At 40.1% G+C, this 24,779-nt stretch overlaps 1 protein-coding gene across 1 annotated transcript; it reads left to right on the top strand.

Annotated features, from left to right (window-relative positions):
- The first annotated feature begins 6,776 nt into the window (after positions 1 to 6,776).
- On the top strand, positions 6,777 to 7,805 carry LOC138881905 (uncharacterized). Its single transcript, XM_070162205.1, has 2 exons — positions 6,777 to 7,067; positions 7,206 to 7,805. Exons 1-2 carry the CDS (start codon positions 6,777 to 6,779, stop codon positions 7,803 to 7,805), a joined length of 891 nt encoding a protein of 296 aa, XP_070018306.1.
- The last annotated feature ends 16,974 nt before the right edge of the window (positions 7,806 to 24,779 follow it).

Raw genomic sequence — 24,779 nt, 5'->3', positions numbered from 1 at the left:
AAAAATATTAACTATTATTTTGAGATATAAATATCATATACATAGAAAACTAAATATTTACACTATAGTTAGATTATACTAAGAAAAATAATAGTATAACTTACATTTAAAATTAGAAGAAACCAATATATATATATATATATATATATATAATTTCTTCTATTTAAACATAGGAACAAATCTTATACTCTAAGAGTGTGAATATTTGTTGTAGTTTTTTTTTTAAAATATTCTTAAATAAAAGCTATTAAGAGTAAGATAAAAATTTAAAATATTAAGATTAGATCTAAAAAAAATATTTACACTAAAATAATATATAATTTGGGTGTGCTAAAAAATTAGTTGTTCACAGCATGCCCCTATTTGCTTGGAAACATAAAGAATTTTCAGGCAAAGAAAATGAACAAGGTAACTGATTTTTGACCTCACTATTATTTGAAAAAGAAAAGAAGAGAAAAGAAGGGGCTGTGACCGAGCCTTGGTTTTAGGCGGCCTATATATCCCGGGTTATAGGGGAATCGGGTCACATGTAGTTCAAGTGAAAGAAGAGTGATGGAGTATTCTTAGAGGGAGAGTCGAGTGAAGTTCTTTCGAGGTTCCGATCCTGTCACGACCCTAAAACCAACTTGTTCGTGGTGGAACCCTTCGTGAAACTAGGCCAGCCGACACAACTTCTGAATTAACCATTTAATCAATGACAATCATTTTTAAGCCATTAATTAATCAGATATCTCATAATGTAAGTCTACATGAATAGTGCAGAATAAATACACAAGCCCGATATCGGGTGTCACAAGTCACGAGCATCTACTAAGGTCTGAATACAACAAAGAGTCTAAAAATATACTAAATACAGTCTAAGGAAGACAAGAGGGAGTAATAGCAGTTGGCACGAAGCCTAAATATGGCATTCAGCCCAAAACATTGTAATAATTTCCAAAACAGAATGATATCAAACTGTTTTCAATAAAAAATGCGACTTAAAAATCATACGGGATGGACTAAGTCACGATCCCCAACAGTGTACGACCCACACTCGTCATCTAGCGTGTGCGTCACCTTAAAGTAGCACGACGATGTGAAATCCGGGGTTTCATACCCTCATGACAAATATTTACAATTATTACTTACCTCTATCCGGTCCAAACTCTAGCCCGCGATGCTTTGCCCCTCGAATCGGCATCTGGATGCTCCAAATCTATCCAAAAATAGATTTATACCATCAAAATATGCTAGGGGAACGAAGTCCACTCGAAAATAATCAATTTACATCAAAAATTCCGAAATCGGCCAAACCCGACCCCCAGGCCCACGTCTCGAAGTCCAAAAAAATATTACAAAACTAGAATCCTTACACTCTCACGAGTTCGTACATATCAAATATACCAAAATCCAACCACAAATGACCCCTCAAATCCCTAATCGAAGGTCTCCAATTTCAAGCTCTAGTTCTTTAATTTTTAACCACAAATTTCCATAAATTTCAAGCCTAATCAGTAAAATAATACTATAGAAACGAGTTTAGAGTCTAAAAACCTTATCTCTGCGAAATCCCTCCTTAAATAGCTTCGTGAAGCTCAAACCTACATGAAAATGGTGAAGAATAACTCAAAAATTGCGAAGGAGAGTTTATATACTTTCTGGCCTAGGGATTCCGCACTTGCGGCCTCAAACACTCACCTGCGGTCCATGGGTCGCACATGCGGAAATCATGTATCCGCCCAAAACTGCACCTGCGGTCAAATACCCGCACCTGCGCCATCGCAGGTGCGCTATGCGCTACGCTTCTGCGGCTCTTGGCCTCCTCAGTCTTGGTCGCACCTGCGGCCCTTACAACTCATCTGCGGCATTCCAGCTGCGCTCCCCAATCCGCAGGTGCGGAAACAATAGGAGCAAAAAAATTCTTTAACCTCTCCAAAAATCCAAACTCTCCACCAACCATCCGATATCACCCCGAGGCTCCCCTGGGACCCCAACCAAAAGCAGAACAAGCCATATACCACTATCCACACTTATACTATTCCCCGAAACACATAAAATAACATCGAATCAACCAAATGACATCGGATTCAAGACTAAGATTCCAAAAACTTCCAAATTCTGCTATTGATCAAAAACTCTATCAAACCTCATCCGAATGACCTGATATTTTGCACACACATCACAAATAACACGATAGACCTACTCCAACTTCCGAAATTCCATTGCAACCTCTATTTCAAAATCTCACCTACCAACGGGAAAACGCTAAATTCCAGCCAATTCAAGCCTAAATCTACTCCGAACCTCTAAAATACATCCCGACCACGCTCCTATGTCCCAAATCACTTAACGGAGCTAATCAAATCATAAAAATTCTAATCTGAGATCATATACAAATAAGTCAAAATTTGGTCAAACCTTTCAAATTTTTAGCTTCAAATTGAGAATTATCCTTCCTAATTCATTCCGATTATTCTGAAAACCAAAACCGACGGTTTACATATGTCATAATACATCACACGGGACTAGTCATGCCCGAGAACTGGCGAGCGAAGTGCAAATCTCAAAATGATCGATCGGGTCGTGACATCCTCCCCCACTTAAACATATGTTCGTCCTCGAACGTGCCCAGAGTTGTGCCGAAAACCATCAAATCGCTGTGTAACCTTACCATGCACATACCCGGGGGGTGATCCCATGTCACCCTATCTCATATAGGCCCGATAACACAATGCAACTGAAATTTCACAATCCAACCTAGCTCATAAAACTTAGAACAACATTTTCACTTCTGAAATCATCTACTAATGTGTCGGAGAATTTCGGCACATTTAATACAAATTGCTTAGATTTTAACTTATTTTAACTGCAATTTTCTTTTATACTTATGTAATTTTAATATTTTTGCATTGTATGAGGTTTAAGGACCCGAGAACATGGAAATGAAATCAAAAAGCTGCAAAAGGACAAGAAAAGAGCAAAATGCGATCACAGATGTGAAAATGTGGACCGCATAGTGCCCAAAGGAATCAAAAAGCCCAACAGTTTGTTGGCCAAATTCAAGTGCAAGAAATGCGGTCCATTATGCGACCGTATAACAGGTTTGCGGGCCACACAATGGATCGCAAACTCCCTGTAGAAGTTGCTGAAGGAGGAAAATGCGGTGACAAATGCGATCGCAAATCAACAATGCGGACCGCATAACCTAAATGCGACGAATACCTGGGAACTAGGGTTTTGAAGATGCGATGGCTGCGATTAGAATGCAGACCACATGTCTGTTATGCACAGAAATGTAGTCGCATAATTGACTTGGAAGGGTATTTTGTCCGAAATTGGTCCCGAGTTTAGTCCACTATAAATAGATTTATTGGGGTTTTGTGGGGGCATCACTACAAGAAAAATGGCCACTAGCGACGAGATATATGGTCCTTAAAAGTCCAATTCTGGTCCCTAAATGTCACTTACGACCGGAAAAAGCTGGTCGCAACCCGTCGCTAAAGGCTCCGCCGCTAAAAGTTAGTAACGACGAGGTCTCACATCTGGTCCTTAAAGGAAGTTAGCGACCGTATTTTTGGTCCCTAAATATGGTGCTTGGTCATTGGTTTGGTATATTCAAACTACTGGCGACCATTTAACCTGGATCAAAAAGGTCTTTAAGGACAACAAATCTGGTCCTTAAAGGATTTTTAAGGGTAAATTTTCTACTAGCACATAAATTGTGGTTCCTAAATTAATATATGATCTTTTTCAATCCTATTAACCACAATTTTATACAATTTATAGTACAAGAAATCAATTGAATTCAACAAAATTATCAATAATATCATTGTTTTATATATATATATATATATATGAAAAAGTACAAAAAATGGATTGACATCTCAATACTATCATTGGACTATGATATAGTTCACTATATTGTTTACAGAAACCCTCTTAGCAAAAGAGTTAACATCCACAACAAAAAGTATAAAAGTCTTCATAGTCCTTGCAAAAAATTAATCAGCTTGTCAACTTGCATGAAGTCCTCAAAACCTACATCTTGACGGGTAAACTAAATCTCCAAAATCCGTGAAAAAAATAAAATATATATGAAAAAGCTATAAAGATGAACTAAAAAATTGGTTAAAAGCTAAGATTTTTATCTAAATTAAGAGTATTAGTAATTTAACCGCTCACATGTCAGATTCTATCAAGTGTAATTATATGCGTCTTCAAAATTTGAAACATCAAGGGAAAAGGGGCTGTAAAAATTATAAACAATAACAAATTAGAATGTCAAACAAACAATGTTAGAGTAGAAGCTAACATTCTTTTACCACTGACACAAATTATTTAAAATGAGTAAAACATTATAAACCGATCATTAAAAACTAAGAAACATGAAGCTGAAACTTAACATGATATGGATCCAAACTCCAGTCTATATATAATGTTGAGATCATGTATTTAAAGCTAAGCCATAAACAAGTACCAAATATGCTAACTATATAAAAGAAACCTTCAAAACATGATCAAATTTCAAAATAAACCAGAAGACATAACAATTTTCTAAGATGTACAGTCAAATAAGAAACATAAAACAAGAAAGAGTCGCCAAAAGTGATCAAGTCATTGAATGCGGGGAGAATTATTATAAAAGATCCAATATAAAAATACATGATCAGTAATCTTCAATTAAAGATTCAATATGAACTTCATAACAATTTAAGGTATCTCACTTACAAAGATATTAAGCATCCCACTGAAGTATTCTGTGGTTTTTTCAATTACCGAGGTCATTGATCTTCTGATAACAAGACACATATAGACTTTTTCAATTTATACTCCTTCTTTGCCAGTTTCTCCTAAAATTATCTAAATATTTTTTATTTCATGAACGTGTATAACCTAAGCTAAACTATTCTTCAACTATGGCATGTCTAATGCATCAGTACAGAAGAAGAATCAAAAGTCAATGAATAATGTAATGAAATGAATGAACTTCAAAATTTCATAAGATAGAGAAAAAGAAAAATGGATAGGATTTGAAATGTTACTTACCCTATACCCATAGTACTCCAATAACAAGGGCAGTTCCTACATGAATCTACCATCTTTCAGCTCTATTGCTGCCTACCATCAGTGGTATTAAAGTTTTAACGTTTGAAAGAAAGAGTTTTACTCTATTCTACTACTCAAATTATCAAAATTATTCTTCAGGCCTATATTACATTATGTTAAAATAATTAGAGTCACCATTCATAACCATTAGCGCAAGTGTGTAAATTGCTCTAACATTTCTTAGATCGATATCATGCTTAAGTGATGATCTGAGAAATCTAATGTAGTGTTTTCACTTAAATGGAGCTAGAGCAAAATTTTAGAACTTCATAATTTTGCTAAGCTTTCTTTTACCTTTCTATTGAAAAATCAAATATGATTTTTCAGTCGCAAAATCCAACAACTTGCTTCCTCCCCTCCCCTGTCCCACGAACCACGAACTCGCAGAAGGAACAATACAGTATAGTAGAACGAGTATCCCAAATGGTATCAAGCATCAACCTATTCTTGCTATAAAGAGATTAATTTTATCACGCAAACTGCAAAAGCAACCATCATCCAAACAAAATAGTGGGCAAACTAGAGAATATCAAAATCTAATTAATTGGATTATTCACACAATAGGACTATAGTAAAGAAAGGACCAAAAATCTCAAGCTTCACCCAAATTGTATGACTCTATTTGTACCAAATTATGACACTTACGAATCATTAGCTCCATCTAGTTCTCAAAGATATTCAGGAAAGGATCAACATATACATACCTGATTTGTGAACCCCAAAAGAGTATCTCATACTTAAATCATTATACTTCCCTAAAGCTCAGCCATGACATAGAACAACCAGAAATTCCTAATCTTCAGTATCGCAACTGGCCTAAGAGATCTTGGACCCAAAAAGTTGAGTCCTATCAGCACAAGCTGTAGTGTGAGTAATTAGTAAAAGAAAACAATACAAACCAAAATTCACCAAAAAATGTAATAAAGGACGAGTCCGCGAACTCCTAAAATATATAACCAGATCTGAAGGAATTTTGAGATTTTATTTCAATCTTTCCTGGGTTTGGGGAAAATAGACCTTCTCACATGTGATTTACCCATTTTTTCTCTGGCTGACATTCCAAAATGGCACAAGCATTTATAATGGCAAACTCTTACCGACCCTCACCACTCTTCCACAAATAAATCATAAAAAAATAAAAAATATACACCATTTATAAATTACATAGAAGAACGATTTAACTAGGGGAAAGAAGAATAATTTTTTTTGATATATAAGGACTTTACTAAGGAGAATAGTGACATATGACAGTCACGTGAGCTAGCGTAGTTAGCTGAAGGTTAGTTATAACTAATTATGTGGTTAGTGGTTAGATAGTTTGTGGAGAATGATTAGTCCAGCTGTCATACACATTGTATATAAGTAGAACATATTTCCTTGTATTTAGTTTTTATAGGGTGAATATACAATCATTTTCAACTCACATGCTCTCCAATGTGTTCTTCAATCTATAACCTTCGTGTTCATCTTCTTCTAAGCTCCAGTTGATCTAATCTATGAGCTTCATCATGGTATCAGAGCCCAGGGGCTAAATACACGATTCTTGTGGTGGATATCTTCTGCTTTCTGCAGAATCATTTTGGTGTTGATTGTTCGAGTTTTTCCTCAATCAGTTAACTTAGCTTCTGTTCTTTTTGGTTTGCGATTTGTGAATCTATAATTCCTTGAATCAGCTGAATCTATTAGCAATGACGAATGGAGAAGAAACTTCAACTGGAACAAGTGCAGCAACGAGCATAGATCATCATCACCCATTGTATTTACAGCCTTGTGATACTCTAGGTAGTTCCTTGATCTCTATTCAACTAACTGGATCTGAAAACTATGCATTGTGGAGTAGATCTATGAAAATAGGTATAATTGGTAAGAGTAAGCTAGGATTTATTGATGGACGATGTACTAAGGATAAGTTTGATCGATCCTTGCATGAGCTTTGGAAGAAGTGTAATGCAATAGTTTTATCATGGATTATGAATGTTGTGAGCACATAATTACTTAGTGAAATTGTCTACAAATCTAGTGCACACAAAGTCTGGACTGATCTGAAAGATAAGTATGATAAGGTTGATGGATCTCGCATTTTCTTCCTGCACAAAGAAATTGCAACTTTATCGCAGGGAATTTCCTCAGTTTCTGCATATTTCTCCCAATTGACAGACCTCTGGGAGGAATATGATGCCTTGATGCCCTGCCCTGGGTGTGACTGCGCAGAATCTAAGAGCTATTTTGAATATTTTGAGTACCAGAGGCTGCTACAGTTTCTTATGGGGCTAAATGAAACATATAGCCAACCTAGGAGTCAGATATTGATGATGAGCCATGTTCCTACAGTTAACAAAGCATATTCTATGATAGTCTCTAAAGAAAGCCAAAGAGCTTTGGGAAAGTTCTCTCAGTCTGTAGACATTGGAGATGGAACATCACTATTCACCAATAAAAGCATGAATTCATGGAACAATTATAAGCCCAGAAGAGGAAATCTATTCTGTGATTACTGCAACTATAAAGGACACACAAAAGACACTTGCTTCAAGCTGCATGGATATCTAGCTGATTTCAAAATGAGGAAGAAGACAACAGGCTTTCCTCAAAGAGCTATGGCCAATGTAAGCATACAAGAGGAACAACAATTAATGACAAAGCAGTTGACTAATGCAAATACACAGGAGGCACAACAAGTGATCAACACATCTGCTGCAAATGTGGCACAAGGATGAAGGCCAATCATATTTACTCAAGAGCAATATGATCAAATATTGAAGCTGATCAAAGCAGGGACATGTGAAAATGCAAGCTTTGCAGGTACATCTAAGACCTTTGTTATAAATGAAAAGGTTAAAGATGAGAATTGGATAGTAGACTCTGGTATAACCAACCACAATGTTCACACCAGAGAGCTACTTGACAAGATAAACACAGATATCCTAGGTAATGTGTCACGATCCTAACCCCGAACCTGGTCGGGATGGCGCCTCTCGTGAAGACAAGGCCAGCCAATCCAACATAGTACACTTCTTTAAGCAGTTAATTACCATAAAACAATTTAAAGCATGATTTAATAGCAATAATTCGCGGAAATATAGATAACAGCATGATACAGCCCAAACCAGGGTGTCACAAGTCATGAGTAATTAAGGATCCTGATACGAGTCTACTAGATATAATATCTGGTACAACTTTGAAGAATATAAAAGTAATATGATAAGGGAGGCACGGGGGATGTGGACGCCAACAGCTACCTCGTAGTCTCCGAAAATACTGCCTGGACTAGGAGGATCAGCTCTCAGGAGCGGACTCTGCGATGCCTGAATCTGTATATACGGTGTAGGGAGTAATGTGAGTACACCGACTCAGTGAGGAATAATCATAAATAATGGCTGAAAGCAAGAAACCACGTAAAGGCACAAAGCAATTCTATATCAAAGTAGTAAAAATCACGTAAAGCAGTAAATCATGAAGAAGTCAAGTGAAATCTCCTTAAATCAGGTAAAACAGGTAATTTAGCAAGTAAATAACAAGTAGAAATCCTCCCCTCGGGCACAGTATCAATCATTCAGAACAATGTTAGCTCCTCGGGCTAACTCTCATCACTTAGTGCTCATTCTCAGCTCTCAACCCATATATCTCTCATAATAATAGAAATCAGAATGACCACTGCAGCGTGCAGCCCAATCCGTACAGCGCTGCGGCGTGCAGCCCGATCCATATAGATAGTCGACTGCGCTCACTGGGAGTGTGCAGACTCCGGAGGGGCTCCTACAGCCCAAGCGCTATATTGTTGCGGCGTGCAGCCCGACCAGTATAAGTATTGTTGCGGCATGTAGCCCGATCCATAACATATATAATATCCTCACCATTGAGTTCTCAGCCCCTCTCAGTCATTAACCTCACAGCCTCTTGGGCACCATAATAGAAGATAGAGATCTCAGCCCACAAATTCCTCTGGTTTAGGAATAATATGATAAAACTAGCTCAAATCGTTTAAAACATGTAGAAACATGACTGAGGATATGATTTTTAACAAGTATAGTGAGGAAAATCAGTCAAAATCCCCGAAGGGTTCAAATAGTTGGCACGAAGCCCAAATATGGCAATTATCCCAAACCATGATGATAACAAATAAGTTTTAGTCAAATACACGGTAAAATCATTAGTCGGGACGGACCAAGTCTCAATTCCCAGTAGTAAAAGACCCCACGCTCATCATCCAGCGTGTGTCTCACCTCAATATAGCACTACGATGTGCAATGCGGGGTTTCAAACCCTCAGGACATCATTTACGATCATTACTCACCTCGGACCGGCCACAACTCTAGCTCGCGACGCCTTTGCCCCTCGAACCAGCCTCCACGTGCATCAAATCTATATAAATCGGAACGAATACATCACAATATGCTAAGGGAACAAAACTCAAGCGAAAACAAATCAAAAAATATCGAAAATACCGGAATTAGCACAACTCGAGCCTCGGTCACACTTCTCGAAACTCAGAAATTTTCACATCATTAGATTCCTTATCACCCCACGAGTTCATACATACCAAAAGTCTTTAATTCTGACCTCAAATGGTCCTTCAAATCCCACTTCAAAAGTTCAAAATTCCAAGCCCAAGTTCTTCCATTTTTAGCTTAAGTTCCAAGAATTTCTAGGTTAATTTCACAATAGATTCGAGTTTTAGGTTTGAAAATCTTACCTCCAATCAATTCTCCTTGAATCCCTCTTTAATCATCTTCAAAAAGCTCTCAAAATACTCAGTTATGGAGGAAAATGGCTCAAAATCGCGGATAAAATAACTTATAAACTTTCTGCCCCAGGGATTTTTGCATCTGCGACCCCACCACCGCTCCTGCGGTACCGCTTCTGTGGTAATTCCTCCACATCTGCGGAAATCACTTAGGGGACCAGATTCCACATCTGCGGTCCACGAGCCGCATCTGTGACTCCGCAGGTGCGGTCCTTGTGTTGCATCTGCGGTCCCTAGCTATTCTTCCCAAACCGCTTCTGCGACTCTTCTTCCTCATGTGTGGCACCACACCTACGGTCCCCAATTCGCAGGTGCGGAAATACAAGAAGCAGCAACTTCTGAGATCTCTTAAGTACAAAGTCTTCCCGTTAACCATCCGAATTCACCCCGAGGCCCCCGGGACCTCAACCAAAAGCACCAATATGACCCAATACCTTGTTCAAACTTGTTCCAATCATCAAAACACCTTAAACAACTTCAAATTACCCAAAACTCATCGAATTCAAGCCTAATTTTTGAGAAATCTTCCGAAATACATTTTTGATCAAAACTCAACTAAACCACGTCCGAATGATCTGAAATTTTGCACACACATCCAAAATGACAAAACAAAGCTACAACAACTCTCAGAATTCCATTCCGACCCTCGGATCAAAATCTCGCCAACCAGCCGAAAATCGCCAAAATACTAACTTCGCCAATTCAAGCATAATTCTACTTCGGACCTCCAAGACCAATTTCGATCGCACTCGTAAGTCATAAATCACCTCCTGAAGCTAACTGAACCATCAAAACTCACATCCGAGCTCTCTAACACATAAGTCAACTTCCGGTTGACTTTTCCCACGTAAACCTTTTTAAAAGGGACTAAGTGTCTCATTTCTTACCAAATCCACACCGAACGCAAACTATTCAATTTGATCACATAAAACACGAATAACGAAGCATAATGAAGTAGAAATGGGAAAAACGGAGCGGAAACTCATGAGATGACTAGCCGGGTCATCACATCCTCCCCAACTTAAACAAACGTTCATCCTCGAACGAGTCAAGAAACATACCTGAAGCCTCAAATAGGTGAGGATATCTGCTCCGCATCTCTCGCTCGGTCTCCCAGGTAGATTCCTCCACGGGCCGACCTCTTCACTGCACTTTCACTGAAGCTATATCCTTTGACCTCAACTTCCGAATCTGATGACCCGAGATAGCTACTAGCGCCACATCAAAGGTCAAATCATCATCCAACTGAACCGTGCTAAAGTCCAAAACATGAGACGGGTCTCCAATGTACTTCCGGAGCATAGAAACATGAAATACCGGATGCACGCTAGACAAGCTGGGTGGCAAGGCAAGCTCATAAGCCACCTCCCCAATCCTCCGAAGCACCTCAAAAGGCCCAATAAACCGCAGACTCAATTTTCCTTTCTTCTCAAATCTCATAACACCCTTTATGGGCGAAACCTTCAACAAGACCTTCTCACCCACCATATAGGACACATCCCAAACCTTTCAGTCCGCATAACTCTTTTGACGCGACTGCACTGTACGAAGCCTCTCCTGAATCACCTTCACCTTCTCTAACCCATCCTGAACAAAATCTGTCCCCAATAGCGTAGCCTCGCTAGCTCGAACCAACAACTGGAGATCTACACCGCCTTCCGTACAAAGCCTCATATAGAGCCATCTGAATACTCGATTAGTAGCTATTGTTGTAAGCAAACTCTACAAACAGTAAAAACTCATCCCATGAACCTCCGAAATCAATAACACAAGCACGCAACATATCCTCCAATATCTGAATAGTATGCTTGGACTGCCCGTCCGTCTGAGGATGAAAAGTTGTGCTCAACTCCACCTGAGTACCCAACTCTCGCTGAACAGACTTCCAAAACTAGGAAGTAAACTAAGTACCTCTATCTGAGATGATGGAAACCGGAACACCATGCAACCGAACAATATCTCGGATATATATCTCTGCTAACTGCTCTGAAGAATAAGTAGTACACACAGGAATGAAGTGCGCAGACTTGGTCAGCCGATCCATAATCACCCAAATAGAATAGAACTTCTACAAAGTCCGTGGAAGTCCAACAACAAAGTCCATAGTAATCCTCTCCCACTTCCACTCGAGAATAACCATCTGCTGAAGCAAGCCACCGGGTCTCTAATGCTCATATTTTACCTGCTGACAGTTGAGTCACCGAGCTACAAATCCCACAATATCTTTCTTCATTCTTCTCCACCAATAGTGCTGCCTCAAGTCCTGATACATCTTCGCGGCACTCGAATGAATAGAATACCGTGAGCTATGGGCCTCCTCCAGAATCAACTCCCAAAGCCCATCCACATTGGGCACACAAATCCGGCCCTGCATCCTGAACGCCCCATCATCACCAATGGTCACATCTCTAGCATCATCATACTGAACCCTGTCCTTAAGGACAAGAAAATGTGGATCATCATATTGGTGCTCTCTAATGCGATCATACAAAGAAGACCGAGAAATCACACATGCCAACACCCGACTGGGCTCCGAAATATCCAACCTCATGAACCGATTGGCCAAGGCTTGAACATCAACTGCAAGGGGTCTCTCCCTAACTGGAATAAATGCCAAACTCCCCATAGTCACTGACTTTCGGCTCAAAGCATCGGCCACCACATTGGCCTTCCCCAGATGATACAATATGGTAATATCATAATCCTTAAGCAACTCTAACCATCTTCGCTGCCTCAAATTAAGATCCTTTTGCTTGAACAAATGCTAAAGACTGCGGTGATCAGTGAATACCTCACAAGATACGCCATACAAGTAATGCCTCCAAATCTTCAATACATGAACTATGGCAGCAACTCCAAGTCATGAACGGGGTAGTTTTTCTCATGGGGCTTCAACTGAAGAGAAGCATAAGCAATAACTCTACCCTCCTGCATCAATACACAACCAATCCCAACTCTCGAAGCATCACAATATACACTATATGAACCTGAAGCTGATGGCAAAACCAATACTGTAGCTGGGGTCAAAGCTGTCTTGAGCTTCTGAAAGCTCTCCTCACACTCATCCGACCATACAAATGAAACATACTTCTAAGTCAACTTGGTTAAGGGCGATGCGATAGATGAGAATGCCTGAACAAACCGGCGATAATAGCCTGCCAACCCAAGAAAGCTACGAATCTCTGTGGCTGAGGACGGTCTAGGACAACTCTGAACTGCCTCTATATTCTTTAGATCAACCTGAATACCCTCGCTGGACACCACGTGCCCCAAGAAAGCCACTGAACTGAGCCAAAACTCACACTTGGAGAATTTCACATAAAGCTTCTCCTCCCTCAATTTCTGCAACACAACTCTCAAATGCTCCATGTGCTCCTCCTGGCTATGAGAGTACACCAAAATATCATCAATGAAGACTAAAATGAATGAATCAAGATAAGGCCGGAACACGCTATTCATCAAATGCATGAACGCTGCTGGGGTATTGGTTAGCCCGAAAGACATCACAAGGAACTCATAATAACCATATCTGGTCCAGAAAGTAGTTTTAAGAATATCTGAATCCCTGATCTTCAACTGGTGATAGCCCGAACGGAGATCAATCTTGGAGAACACTCTCGCTCCTTGAAGCTGGTCAAATAAATCATCAATCCGAGGCAAAGGATACTTGTTCTTAATTGTTGCCTTGTTCAATTGCCTATAATCGATGCACATTCTCATTGTGCCATCCTTTTTCTTCACAAACAGAACCGGCGCACCCCAAGGTGACACACTAGGCCGAATGAACCCCTTATCTAGGAGTTCTTGAAGATGTTCTTTCAATTCCTTCAACTCCGCTGGTGCCATACGATATGGAGGAATAGAAATGGGCTAAGTACCCGGCACCTGGTCAATACCAAAATCAATATCCCTATCTGGTGGCATGCCCGACAGGTCTGCAGGAAACACATCGGGAAAATCCTTCACAACTGGGATAGAATCAATACTGGGAATCTCAGCTCCAACATCCCTTACAAATGCTAGATATGAAAGTCAACCTTTCCTAACCATACGTTGGGCCTTCAACAAAGAGATCACTCTACTAGGAACATAATTAGTCACAACACGCCACTCGATCCGCGGCATAGCCAAAGTGACTGTCTTAGCATGATAGTCTAGAATATCACGACACGGTGATAGCCAATCAATGCCCAAAATTATACCAAAATACACCATGCTCAATAGCAATAGATCCACTCGGGTCTCCAGACCCCCAATAGTTACCACACATGACCGGTACACACGGTCTACAACAACAATATTGCTTATCGGGGTAGATACATGAACAGGTAAAGCAAGAAACTCACGGGGTGTACCCAAATAGCAAGCAAAGTATGATGAAACATAAGAAAAGGTGAAATCAGGATCAAATAATACAAAGGCATCTCTATGGTAGACTGAAACAATACCTGTAATTTATAGCATCTGAAGAAATGACGTGGGGTCTACCTAGGAGTGCATAGAAACGGGCCTAACCGTCCCCTGATCGACCTCCCCCTTTGCGGAGACCCCGGACTGCCTGACCTCCACCCCTAGTTGGCTGGGCGGGTGGTAAAGTAACTGGAGCAGAAGTCGAGGGCTGACCCCTCTGCTGAAGCTGACCATCACAAAGTCAAGGGAACTACCTCCTCATATGTCCAAACTCTCCGCACTCATAATAACTACCCGGTGCTGGATACGGGGACTGAAGGGAACCCCTAACACTGGAATGACCAGTAGAAGGACCTGGCATAGAAGAACCCTCTACTGATGGGGCACGTGACGAGCTCTGGGCTAGTAGGGCACTGAGTGATGACTGGCCCCGCTGAGATCTATGATGATCATGACCTGAAGATGCCCCGCGATACTCTGGACGGGCCGACTGAGTGGGCCTGAAAGAACGACCTCTACCATCTGGGACTGACCCATCGAAGGAGCACCACTGTAACTGCCCGATCCTCGAGGCCTCTTGGCCTCCCTCTTCTCTCGATCCTGACAGCGAGCCATATCAATATCGTGTGCGATATCAACCACCTCCTAGAACGTAGCACCCAATACACTTTCTAGTCATAAGAATATAGAGATGGTAATTTAGGCCATCAACAAATCTCCTGATCCTCTCACGGTCTGTTGGAACCATCCAGACGGCATGACGAGCTAACTCAGAATACCTCACCTCATACTGTGATACAGTCATATCTCCCAGCTTCAGCCACTCAAACTGCCTACGCAACTCCTCTCTGCAGGACTGCGGTACATACTTCTGCAAGAAGAGAGTGGAGAACTCCTGCCAAGAAATGGGTGCTACACCGACCGGCCTACGCCTCTCATACGCCAACCACCAAGTGAAGGCAGCCCTAGAAAACTGAAAGGTAGTAAATGTCATACCACTAGACTCGAGAATCCCTGTTGTACGTAGCATTCGCTGACACCTATCTAGAAAACCCTAGGCATCCTCGCCCTCAGCACCACTGAATGATGGAGGCTGGAGTCTACCAAACCCCTCAAGATGACGCTGTTCATCATCCGGCATAACTGGCACAACAAACTCATGAGCTGGTGCAACCGGCTGGGCTGGAGGTGCCCCCGACGTCTGAAGTCCCTGCACTACCTGCTCAGGTGTGCGAGCAACGGAGGTTTGATTGCCTCCCCCGGCCTGTGAAGTAGTTGCTGCTGTAGTGGCTGAAACTGCCTGAGCTAGGCCAGTACAAACTAATAAGATCTGTGCCAAGGCCTCCTAAAGACCCGGAACCATGATGGGCATAGCTGGTGCCTGAATTGGTGCTGCTGGAGCATCCATAGCTGGAGCCTGATCCGGAGCTAGGGTAGTTGGTGGATCAACATGTCCTACCCTCGCTGCTCTGCCACGACCACGATCGCGTCCACGGCCTCTGGTGGCCTTAACGGGTGGCACTGGTGGTCACCTACCTCGTCCGGTAGCTCATGTCCTCGCCATCTGTGAGAGAATGGGATAATAGAAGTTTAGTACTCAGACCAACAAGTTCGCATGACAAGGATTTCAAGAATGTGAAGTTTTTTCCTAAAGGTTCTGCAGCCTCTCGAGGATAAATACAAACGTCTCCATATCGATCTGCGAGACTCTACTAAACATGCTCATGACTCGTGAGACCTATGTAACCTAGAATTTGATACCAACTTGTCACGACCCTAACCCCCAACCCGGTCGTGATGGCGCCTCTCGTGAAGACAAGGCCAGCCAATCCAACACAGTACACTTCTTTAAGTAGTTAATTACCATTAAACGGTTTAAAGCATGATTTAATAGCAATAATTTGCGGAAATATAGATAACAACAGAAGAAACTATCCCGACACAACCCAAACCGGGGTGTCACAAGTCATGAGAAACTAAGGATCCTGATACGAGTCTACTAGATATAATATCTGGTACAACTGTTTGAAGAATATAAAAGTAATATGATAAGGGAGTCACGGGGGCTGTGGACGCCAACGACAACCTCGTAGTCTCCGAAAACACTGCCTGGACTGGGAGGATCAGCTCTTAGGAGCGGACTCTGCGATGCCTGAATCAGCTCACACGGTGTAGGGAGTAATGTGAGTAATCCAACTCAGTGAGTAATAATCATAAATAATGGTTGAAAGCAAGAAAACACGTAAAGGCACAAAGCAATTCTATATCAAAGCTGTAAAAATCACGTAAAGCAGTAAATCAGTGAAGAAGTCAAGTGAAATCTCTTTAAATTAGGTAAAACATGTAATTTAGCAGGTAAATAACAAGTAGAAATCTGCCACTTGGGCACAGTATCAATCACTCAGAACAGTGTCATCTCCTCGGGCTCACTCTCATCACTTAGTGCTCATTCTCAGCTCTTGACCCATATATCTCTCACAATAACAGAAATCATAATAACCACTGCGGCGTGTAGCCCGATCCGTACATCACTGCTGCGTGCAGCCCGATCCATATAGATAGTCGACTGCGCTCATTGGGGGTGTGCAGACTCTGGAGGGGCTCCTACAGCCCAAACGCTAAATTGTTGCGGCGTGCAGCCCGACCCGTATAAGTATTGCTGCGGCGTGCAACCCGATCCATCACATATATAATATCCTCACCATTGGGTTCTCAGCCCCTCTGAGTCATTAACCTCACAGCCTCTGGGGCACCATAATAGAAGATAGGGATCTCAACCCACAAATTCCTCTCGTTTAGGAATAGTTTGATAAAACCAGCTTGAATCGTTTAAAACAGATAGAAACATGACTGAGGATATGATTTTTTTAACTAGTGAGGAAAATCAGTCAAAATCCCCGAAGGGTTCAAATAGTTGGCACGAAGCCCAAATATGACAATTAGCCCAAATCATGATGATAACAAATATGTTTCAGTTAAATACGCGGTAAAATCATCAGTCGGGACAGACCAAGTCTCAATCTCTAGTAGTAAAAGACCCTACGCTCATCATCTAGTGCGTGTCTCTCCTCAAGATAGCACTACGATGTGCAACCCTCAAGACATCATTTACGATCATTACTCACCTCGGATCGGCTACAACTCTAGCTCGCGAAGCCTTTGCCCCTCAAACCGGCCTCCACGCGCGTCAAATCTATCCAAAATCAGAACGAATACATCACAATATGCTAAGGGAGCAAAACCCAAGCAAAAACAAATAAAAAAATATCGAAAATCCTGGAATTAGCACAACTCGAGCTTGAACCCAATTCTCGAAACTCAGAAATTTTCACATCATTAGATTCCTTATTACCCTACGAGTTCATACATACCAAAAGTCATCAATTCCGACCTCAAATGGTCCTTCAAATCCCACTTCAAAAGTTCAAAATCCCAAGCCGTAGTTCTTCCATTTTTAGCTTAAGCTCCAAGAATTTCTAGGTTAATTTCACAATAGATTAGATTTCTTGGTTCGAAAATCTTACCTCCAATTAATTCTCCTTGAATCCCTCTTTAATCACCTTCAAAAAGCTCTCAAAATACTCAGGTATGGAGGAAAAATCGCTCAAAATCGCGGATAAAATGACTTATAAAATTTCTGCCCTGGATTTTTTGCATCTATGACCCACCACCACTCCTGCGGTACCGTTTCGGCAGTAATTGCTCCACATCTGCGAAAATCACTTAGGGGCCCAGATTCTACATCTGCGGTCCACGAGTCACATCTGCGACTCCGCAGGTGCGGTCCTTGGCTATTATTCCCAAACCACTTCTGCAGCTCTTCTTCCACATGTGTGGTACCGCACCTGCAGTCCCCAATCTGCAGGTGCGGAAATACCAGAAATAGCAACTTCTGAGATCTCTTAAGTCCAAAATCTTCCCGTTAACCATTCAAATTCACCCCGAGGCCCCCAGGACCTCAACCAAAAGCACCAACATGACCCAATATCTTATTCAAACTTGTTCTAATCATCCAAATACCTCAAACAACATCAAATTACCCAAAACTCATCGAATTCAAGCATAAATTTTTAGAAATCTTCCGAAATATATTTTCGATCAAAACTCAACCAAACCACGTCCGAATGACCTGAAATTTTACATACACATCCCAAATGACATAAAAAAGCTACATCATCTCTCGGAATTTCATTTCGACCCTCGGATCAAAATCTCGCCAACCAACCGGAAATTGCCAAAATACTAACTTCGCCAATTCAAGCCTAATTCTACTCCAGACCTCCAAAACCAATTCTGCTCGCACTCCTATGTCATAAATCACCTCCCAAAGCTAACCGAACCATCGAAAATCACATTCTAGCCCTCTAACACATAAGTCAACATCCAGTTGACTTTTCCAACTTAAACCTTCTTAAAGGGACTAAGTGTCTCATTTCTTACCAAATCCACACCGAATGCAAACAACTCAATTTGATAACATAAAATATGGATAACGAAGCATAATGAAGTGTAAATGGGAAAAACAGAGTGGAAACTCATGAGACGACTTGTCGGGTCATCACACAATGCACCAAAGGTTTATTTACCTGATGGAACTTCACTTGATGTTGAATGTACTGGAGAGAGTAGAATTGGTGAAAACAATATTGTTAAGAATGTTCTATATGTTCCAAATTTTAAATATAACCTCTTATCTGTGTCCAAGCTTACAAGGGACTTAAGATGTTTTATATCCTTTTATCCTGACTTCTGGATAATGCAGGACCTTCACAGTGGGAAGGTGAAGGGGATTGGTAAGGAATTAGAAGGTTTGTACAACTTGCAGCATCAGAAACTTGAAGCCAAGGCTGCAAATGTACATCTTCAGAAATCTACTATGCAGGAGGAGGACTTAAAAGAGTGGCATGGATGACTTGGACATGCTCCAGATAGAGTAGTGAAACAAATTCCAAACATGAAGTTCAAGGCTAATAATGATGAAATAAAGGAATGCACAATCTGTCCTTTGGCTAGACAAGGCAGATTGCCCTTCCCCTAAGAGTACAAGTAGATCAGATAAGCCATTTCAATTGATTCATATGGATGTTTGGGGTCCATATAGAGTACAAACTCATAGTGGACATAGATTCTTCCTTACTATAGTAGATGATTGCAGTAGAATGACATGGATTTACTTACTACGGCTCAAGAGTGATGTGGTTGTATGTTTGAGATAATTTTTAGCCTTAATAAAGACTCAATTTGCTGTGACTGTGAACGTAGTAAAAAGTGACAATGGATCTGATTTTTTCAATTCTAAATGCCAAAAATTTGTGTCAATCTTATGGAATGATTCACCAGAGTTCATGTGTTCACACCCACAACAAAATGGGGTGGTGGAGAGGAAACAAAGGCATATACTATAAGTGTCCAGGGCCATTAGATTGCAAGGTTATTTGCCTCTCAAATTTTGGGGTAAATGTGTACAGGCAGCCATTTATGTCATATAGGTTGCCTCTATCAGTATTGTCAGTAAAATCATATTTTGAGATGTTGTATGGAAGAGTGCCATCTTTACAGCACCTGCTAACCATAGGATGGCTATGCTTTGCTAAGGTTGTAGGAGAAAAGGATAAGTTTGCAGCCAGATCTATTGGAGCTGTGTTGATGGGATATTCATTGTCCTAGAAGGGATACAAACTGTATAATATTTTAACTAACTCTTTCTTTGTAAGCAGGGATGTCAAATTTTGGAGAATATCTTTCCATTTCAACTACTTAAGGAAGGAAAGTTGCAGCTTTTCCCTAATGGTGTACTGCAATATCTAGCCACTATTGATGTTATTCCTCTACAGATAAACATACAAAATGATTGTGCATCCCCTTCAGCGATGCCACCTGCTGTAGACAACCACACTGCTGATACACAACCTTTATCACCACTTCCTTTATCCTCTGAAGACACTCCAGCTCAGCAGTCACATATTCCAGACCAGGATACATTTGTTCCTGTGGGTCCCCAATTAAGAAAGTCAGACAGGACTACTAAGGAGCCTGTGTGGCTACAAGATTATGTCTGCAATGGTTCCTTGACAAGGCTAGAAGGGTAGCAGCTTTGCAAATACCCAATGTATGACTATTTGACCCATGCAGGTTTCTCAATCAAATATCAGTCCTATTTGTCCAAAATCACCAGCATTAGAGAACATTTGAATTATGAGGAGGCTACATCAGACCCCAAATGGCTTGATGCTATGCAGCAGGAGTTGACTGCACTTAAGGACAACAGGACATGGACACTGGTAGATTTTCCAGCAGGGAAGAATCCTATTGGATGCAAGTGGGTGTTCAAGATAAAGTATAAGGCCAATGGTGAGATCGAAAGATACAAGGCACGACTAGTAGCTAAAAGTTACAATCAAAAGGCCTAGACTATCAGGAAACTTTCTCTTTCTCCCTTGTAGTCAAGATGGTGGCAGTCAGGGTAGTTATAGCTTTAGTTGCAGCCAACAACTTGAATTTGCATCAAATAGACTTTTATAATGCATTTCTCTAAGGGAACCTTACTGAAGAAGTTTATATGTGTCCACCCTAGGGATCTCTCAGCCAGGGGGAGAAGGTATGTAGGGTGCACAAATCCCTATATGGATTAAAACAGGCTTCAAGACAATGAAACCTCAAATTAACTGAGGCATTGCTGAACTCTGGTTTTGTACAAAGTCACTTTGAATATTCCTTGTGCACAAAGAAGCAAGGAACAAGATTAGTCATAATCCTGGTGTATGTAGACGATCTCCTTATAACTTGGAATGATCAAGCACTAATTTTTTAGGCAAAGACCATGCTGCAGAGTAATTTCAGGATCAAGGACCTAGGAGAGTTGAAGTTCTTCCTTGGGATTGAGCTAGCAAGGTCCAAGGAAGGAATACTGATGAACCAAAGAAAGTTTGCAATACAGCTAATCACTGACCTTGGATTAGCAGGCTCAAAACCTGTGACTACACCAATGGAATGCATCCAAAGGTTCACTACTGTGGAACTTGATCAACACTTGAACTTGAAAGAAAATGAGAAGCTGGTAGACTCAGGGCCATATCAGAGATTGGTGGGAAAATTGTTGTACCTTACTATGACTAGGCCAGATATATGCTATGCAATCCATGTGTTAAGCCAGTTCATGCATTGTCCAAAGAAATCTCACATGGAGGCTGCTATAAGGGTTGTGAGATATATTAAAGGAGCATCAGGCTTGGGGTTGCTGATGAGTTCCAAACAGTCCCCTAAATTGACAGCATTTTGTGATGCTGATTGGGCATCATGCCCTGTCTCCAGGAGATCTGTAACAGGATATGTGATGAAATTGGGAAATTCTTTAGTGTCATGGAAATCCAAGAAACAGTGCACAATCTCAAGAAGCTCTATAGAGGCAGAGTACAAGAGCATGGCAGCAAGAGTTGTAGAAATATCATGGTTGACAAGACTTTGCAAAGAGCTGGGTGCTGAAGTTGAGCTGCCAGTGGAGTTGCACTGTGACAGCAAAGCAGCAATTCAAATTGCTGCAAACCCCATATTTCACGAGCGTACAAAGCACATAGACATAGACCTACATTTCATTAGAGAGAGGATTCAACAAGGGATTGTCAAGACCAAGTATGTGATGTCTAAAGACCAAGAAGAAGATTTGTTCCCAAAGGCACTTGGAAGAACATAACATTAGTACCTGATGAGCAAGCTAGTAGTGGTCAACTTATTTGCACCACCTAGCCTGAGGGGGAGTATTGAGGAGAAGCGTGATACATGACAGTCACGTGAGTTAGTGTAGTTAGCTGAAGGTTAGTTATAACTAATTATGTGGTTAGTGGTTAGATAATTAGTGGAGAATGATTAGTCCAGCTATCATACACATTGGATATAAGTAGAACATATTTCCTTGTATTCAGTTTTTATAGGATGAAAATACAATCATTTTCAGCTCACATGCTCTCCAATGTGTTCTTCATTCTAGAACCTTCTTGTTCATCTTCTTCTTAGCTCCAGTTGATCTAATCTACGAGCTTCATCAGACTTACGTCTCTTTTGTAGTTTTCGTGCCAAAATCACCAGCGACGGAATAATTGGAGGTCGGGTTTACATGGGTTAGTAGCATGAATGGTTAGATAGAGTGTATCGAAAAGGGTTTAGGTATTTGAAGAACCAAATTTTGACAAACTAAATGTTTAATTCGGTAAAAGAGAGAGGTTATATTAGAATGTTGTTTTTTATTTAATTGTTATTTCGATTAGCGCCTTACTGTCTAGTCTCTGCCGTTTATTTTACACTATAAGGACCAGATGTGTACAATTTTACAGAGCAGATTTAGTCTCATCGCCAATATAGCGAGAATTAGGGGCCAGAAAATTATCTTGACAATATTTATATACATTCAGGGACCAGATTTTCCACTCGTCCTTAATTTTTGGTCCCTAATAATACTTTTTCTTGCAGTGCATCTTGTCTGGTTTTTGAGCTACATTCCAACCTTTGAATATTCCTCTCTTTTGGAAGCTTTAGGAGTGAAGAATATTGCACTTTGTAAGCTTTATGACTTTTATTATTCTCATCTTTTTGTATTTTAGCATGAGTAGCTAGCTTTAAATACTAAGGTTGTGAATCCTAAATAGGTGTTATGTTAATGGGTGTTTAACACTGAATATATATATATAATGGTTGGTTGATATATATTTATTTCTCATTCTTCATTTATTGTTGGTGGTTGCAAACATTAACAAGAGCCATTAGACTCTTTATTTACTTGGAAAAGTGAGTTAGAGTTTGGTAGAAGTAAATATCAAAGACTTAAGGCTTTAAATATTGTTTGATAGAATTGCTTAAGAATAAATGGGTTTTATTTGGCATAAATTGATTGCTCTTAATTGCAACTCTTTTATACTTGGAAAAATCATAAAGAGGAAATAGTACCCAACTATTGAATATTATTGGGTAGTCATTTAGAAATCATTTGCATATCTAAAGAACCTTAAAATTAGAAATATATCATATTAACAACGATAGTATTACATTTCATTGAAGGGGACACAACCTTGGTTTCCTTAATCAAATTATTTACATTCTCAATGTTACAATTAGTTATCTCTTCAAATCTGTAACGACCTGACTTGTCATTTTAAGAATTAGCGCCCCGTTTAGAGGCTTAAGACGTCAAGAAGCTTCATAATGTGTATTATAACTTGTGTGTGTGGTCGAATTTGGTTTTCGTAAGATTCAGAGTTAAATTTAAAGAAAAACAAAATCTTATTTTTGAAGCTGAAATGGAAAGAGTTGATTGGAGAGTTGACTTTTGAGCAAACGACCCCAAAATGGAATTTTAATGATGTCAATAGCTTCGTATGGTGATTTCGGAGTTAGACGTGTGTCCGAATTTGGATTCGGAAGTCCATAAGACAATTCGAGGCATTTTGGCGAAGTAAGAAAGTTGACGTGTTCTAATTATATTATTTTATATGTGGAAGAGGTCTATTACCATGATGGATACCAATTCGATATGATATCAAGTGTACGAGGCATACTATAAGATGTATGGGGTCTAAGGAAAGTCCTAAGTCTAAGCCAAGTTGGAAAATTTCATAATAGACTAATGTTGCAAATAAGTATGCACAAGACCTAACTTTGGACGATCATATCTACATATTTATAAAGAGTTATATGATGAACAACCTATCAAATGAATGATATTTGAGTCTACTTTCTAACACTTCAATCCGTTTATCATTTGGACACGCCTACAAGAAGTTATGGCCAAATTACCAAACACTGGCAGAAGGTGTTCTACCACGTATGTAGGAAATTCCAGAATGTTCCTAAATGTCATTTCTAAACACTTTTTACACAACTGCCCCGCATCCTACGATGCCCCATGCGCTGCAGCTGTAAAGTATCAGTTTTACAACCCGAGCCCCATTTCATTTTACTCGTTTAGGGCTCATATATTTGGGTATTTTCTGGTGTTCTAAAGAGAGAGGAGAGCGATTCTAGAGAGAGGAAAGGAAGGGATAAGGATTTGCACAACTCTACCTTAAATCAAACCTTGAAATCGCATCAAAGGGGTTGCTAGGACTTCGAGAGGTAAGAATTTCTTTCCCCAATTCTTCAATTTCAAAATCTATCTAGAAATGGGTAATTAGTAAGATGATTCTTGGATGTGAGAGTATTAGTTATTCATGCTTGTAACAATAAGGTTGTGGGAAGATTATTGAGTTCAAATAGGTAAATATTGGGTTGAAAATGGTACAAATGTTCAAAACTTTAATTGAAGATTTGAAAGACAATCCGATGTCAGAATTCGATAATTTTTGTATGGTTGAACTTGTATCGGAAAGGGTATTCAAATTTTGTGAGTTTTTCTTGGATTCGGAACATGGGTCCCGTTGTTGAATTATAAAATAAATTTCGAATTTTAAACCGGAATATTAATAATTTCATATGGAATTAATTTGTACGATTTATATTGAGTATATTGAATTATTATGACTATATTTGAAGCTTCGGACGATTTCGTGAG

The sequence above is a fragment of the Nicotiana sylvestris genome, chromosome 11, assembly GCF_000393655.2.
Source record: "Nicotiana sylvestris chromosome 11, ASM39365v2, whole genome shotgun sequence".
NCBI classification, from domain to species: domain Eukaryota; kingdom Viridiplantae; phylum Streptophyta; class Magnoliopsida; order Solanales; family Solanaceae; genus Nicotiana; species Nicotiana sylvestris.
Note: the sequence above shows the minus strand (reverse complement) of the source record. Positions and strands in the feature narration are given on the sequence as shown.

Bases quoted from the DNA above. Each gene is read 5' to 3' on its own strand.
- LOC138881905 (XM_070162205.1), top strand. From the start codon at position 6,777: ATGACGAATGGAGAAGAAACTTCAACTGGAACAAGTGCAGCAACGAGC. The intron at 7,068-7,205 runs GTGAGCACATAA...ACTTTATCGCAG, and splicing joins TATCATGGATTATGAATGTT to GGAATTTCCTCAGTTTCTGC.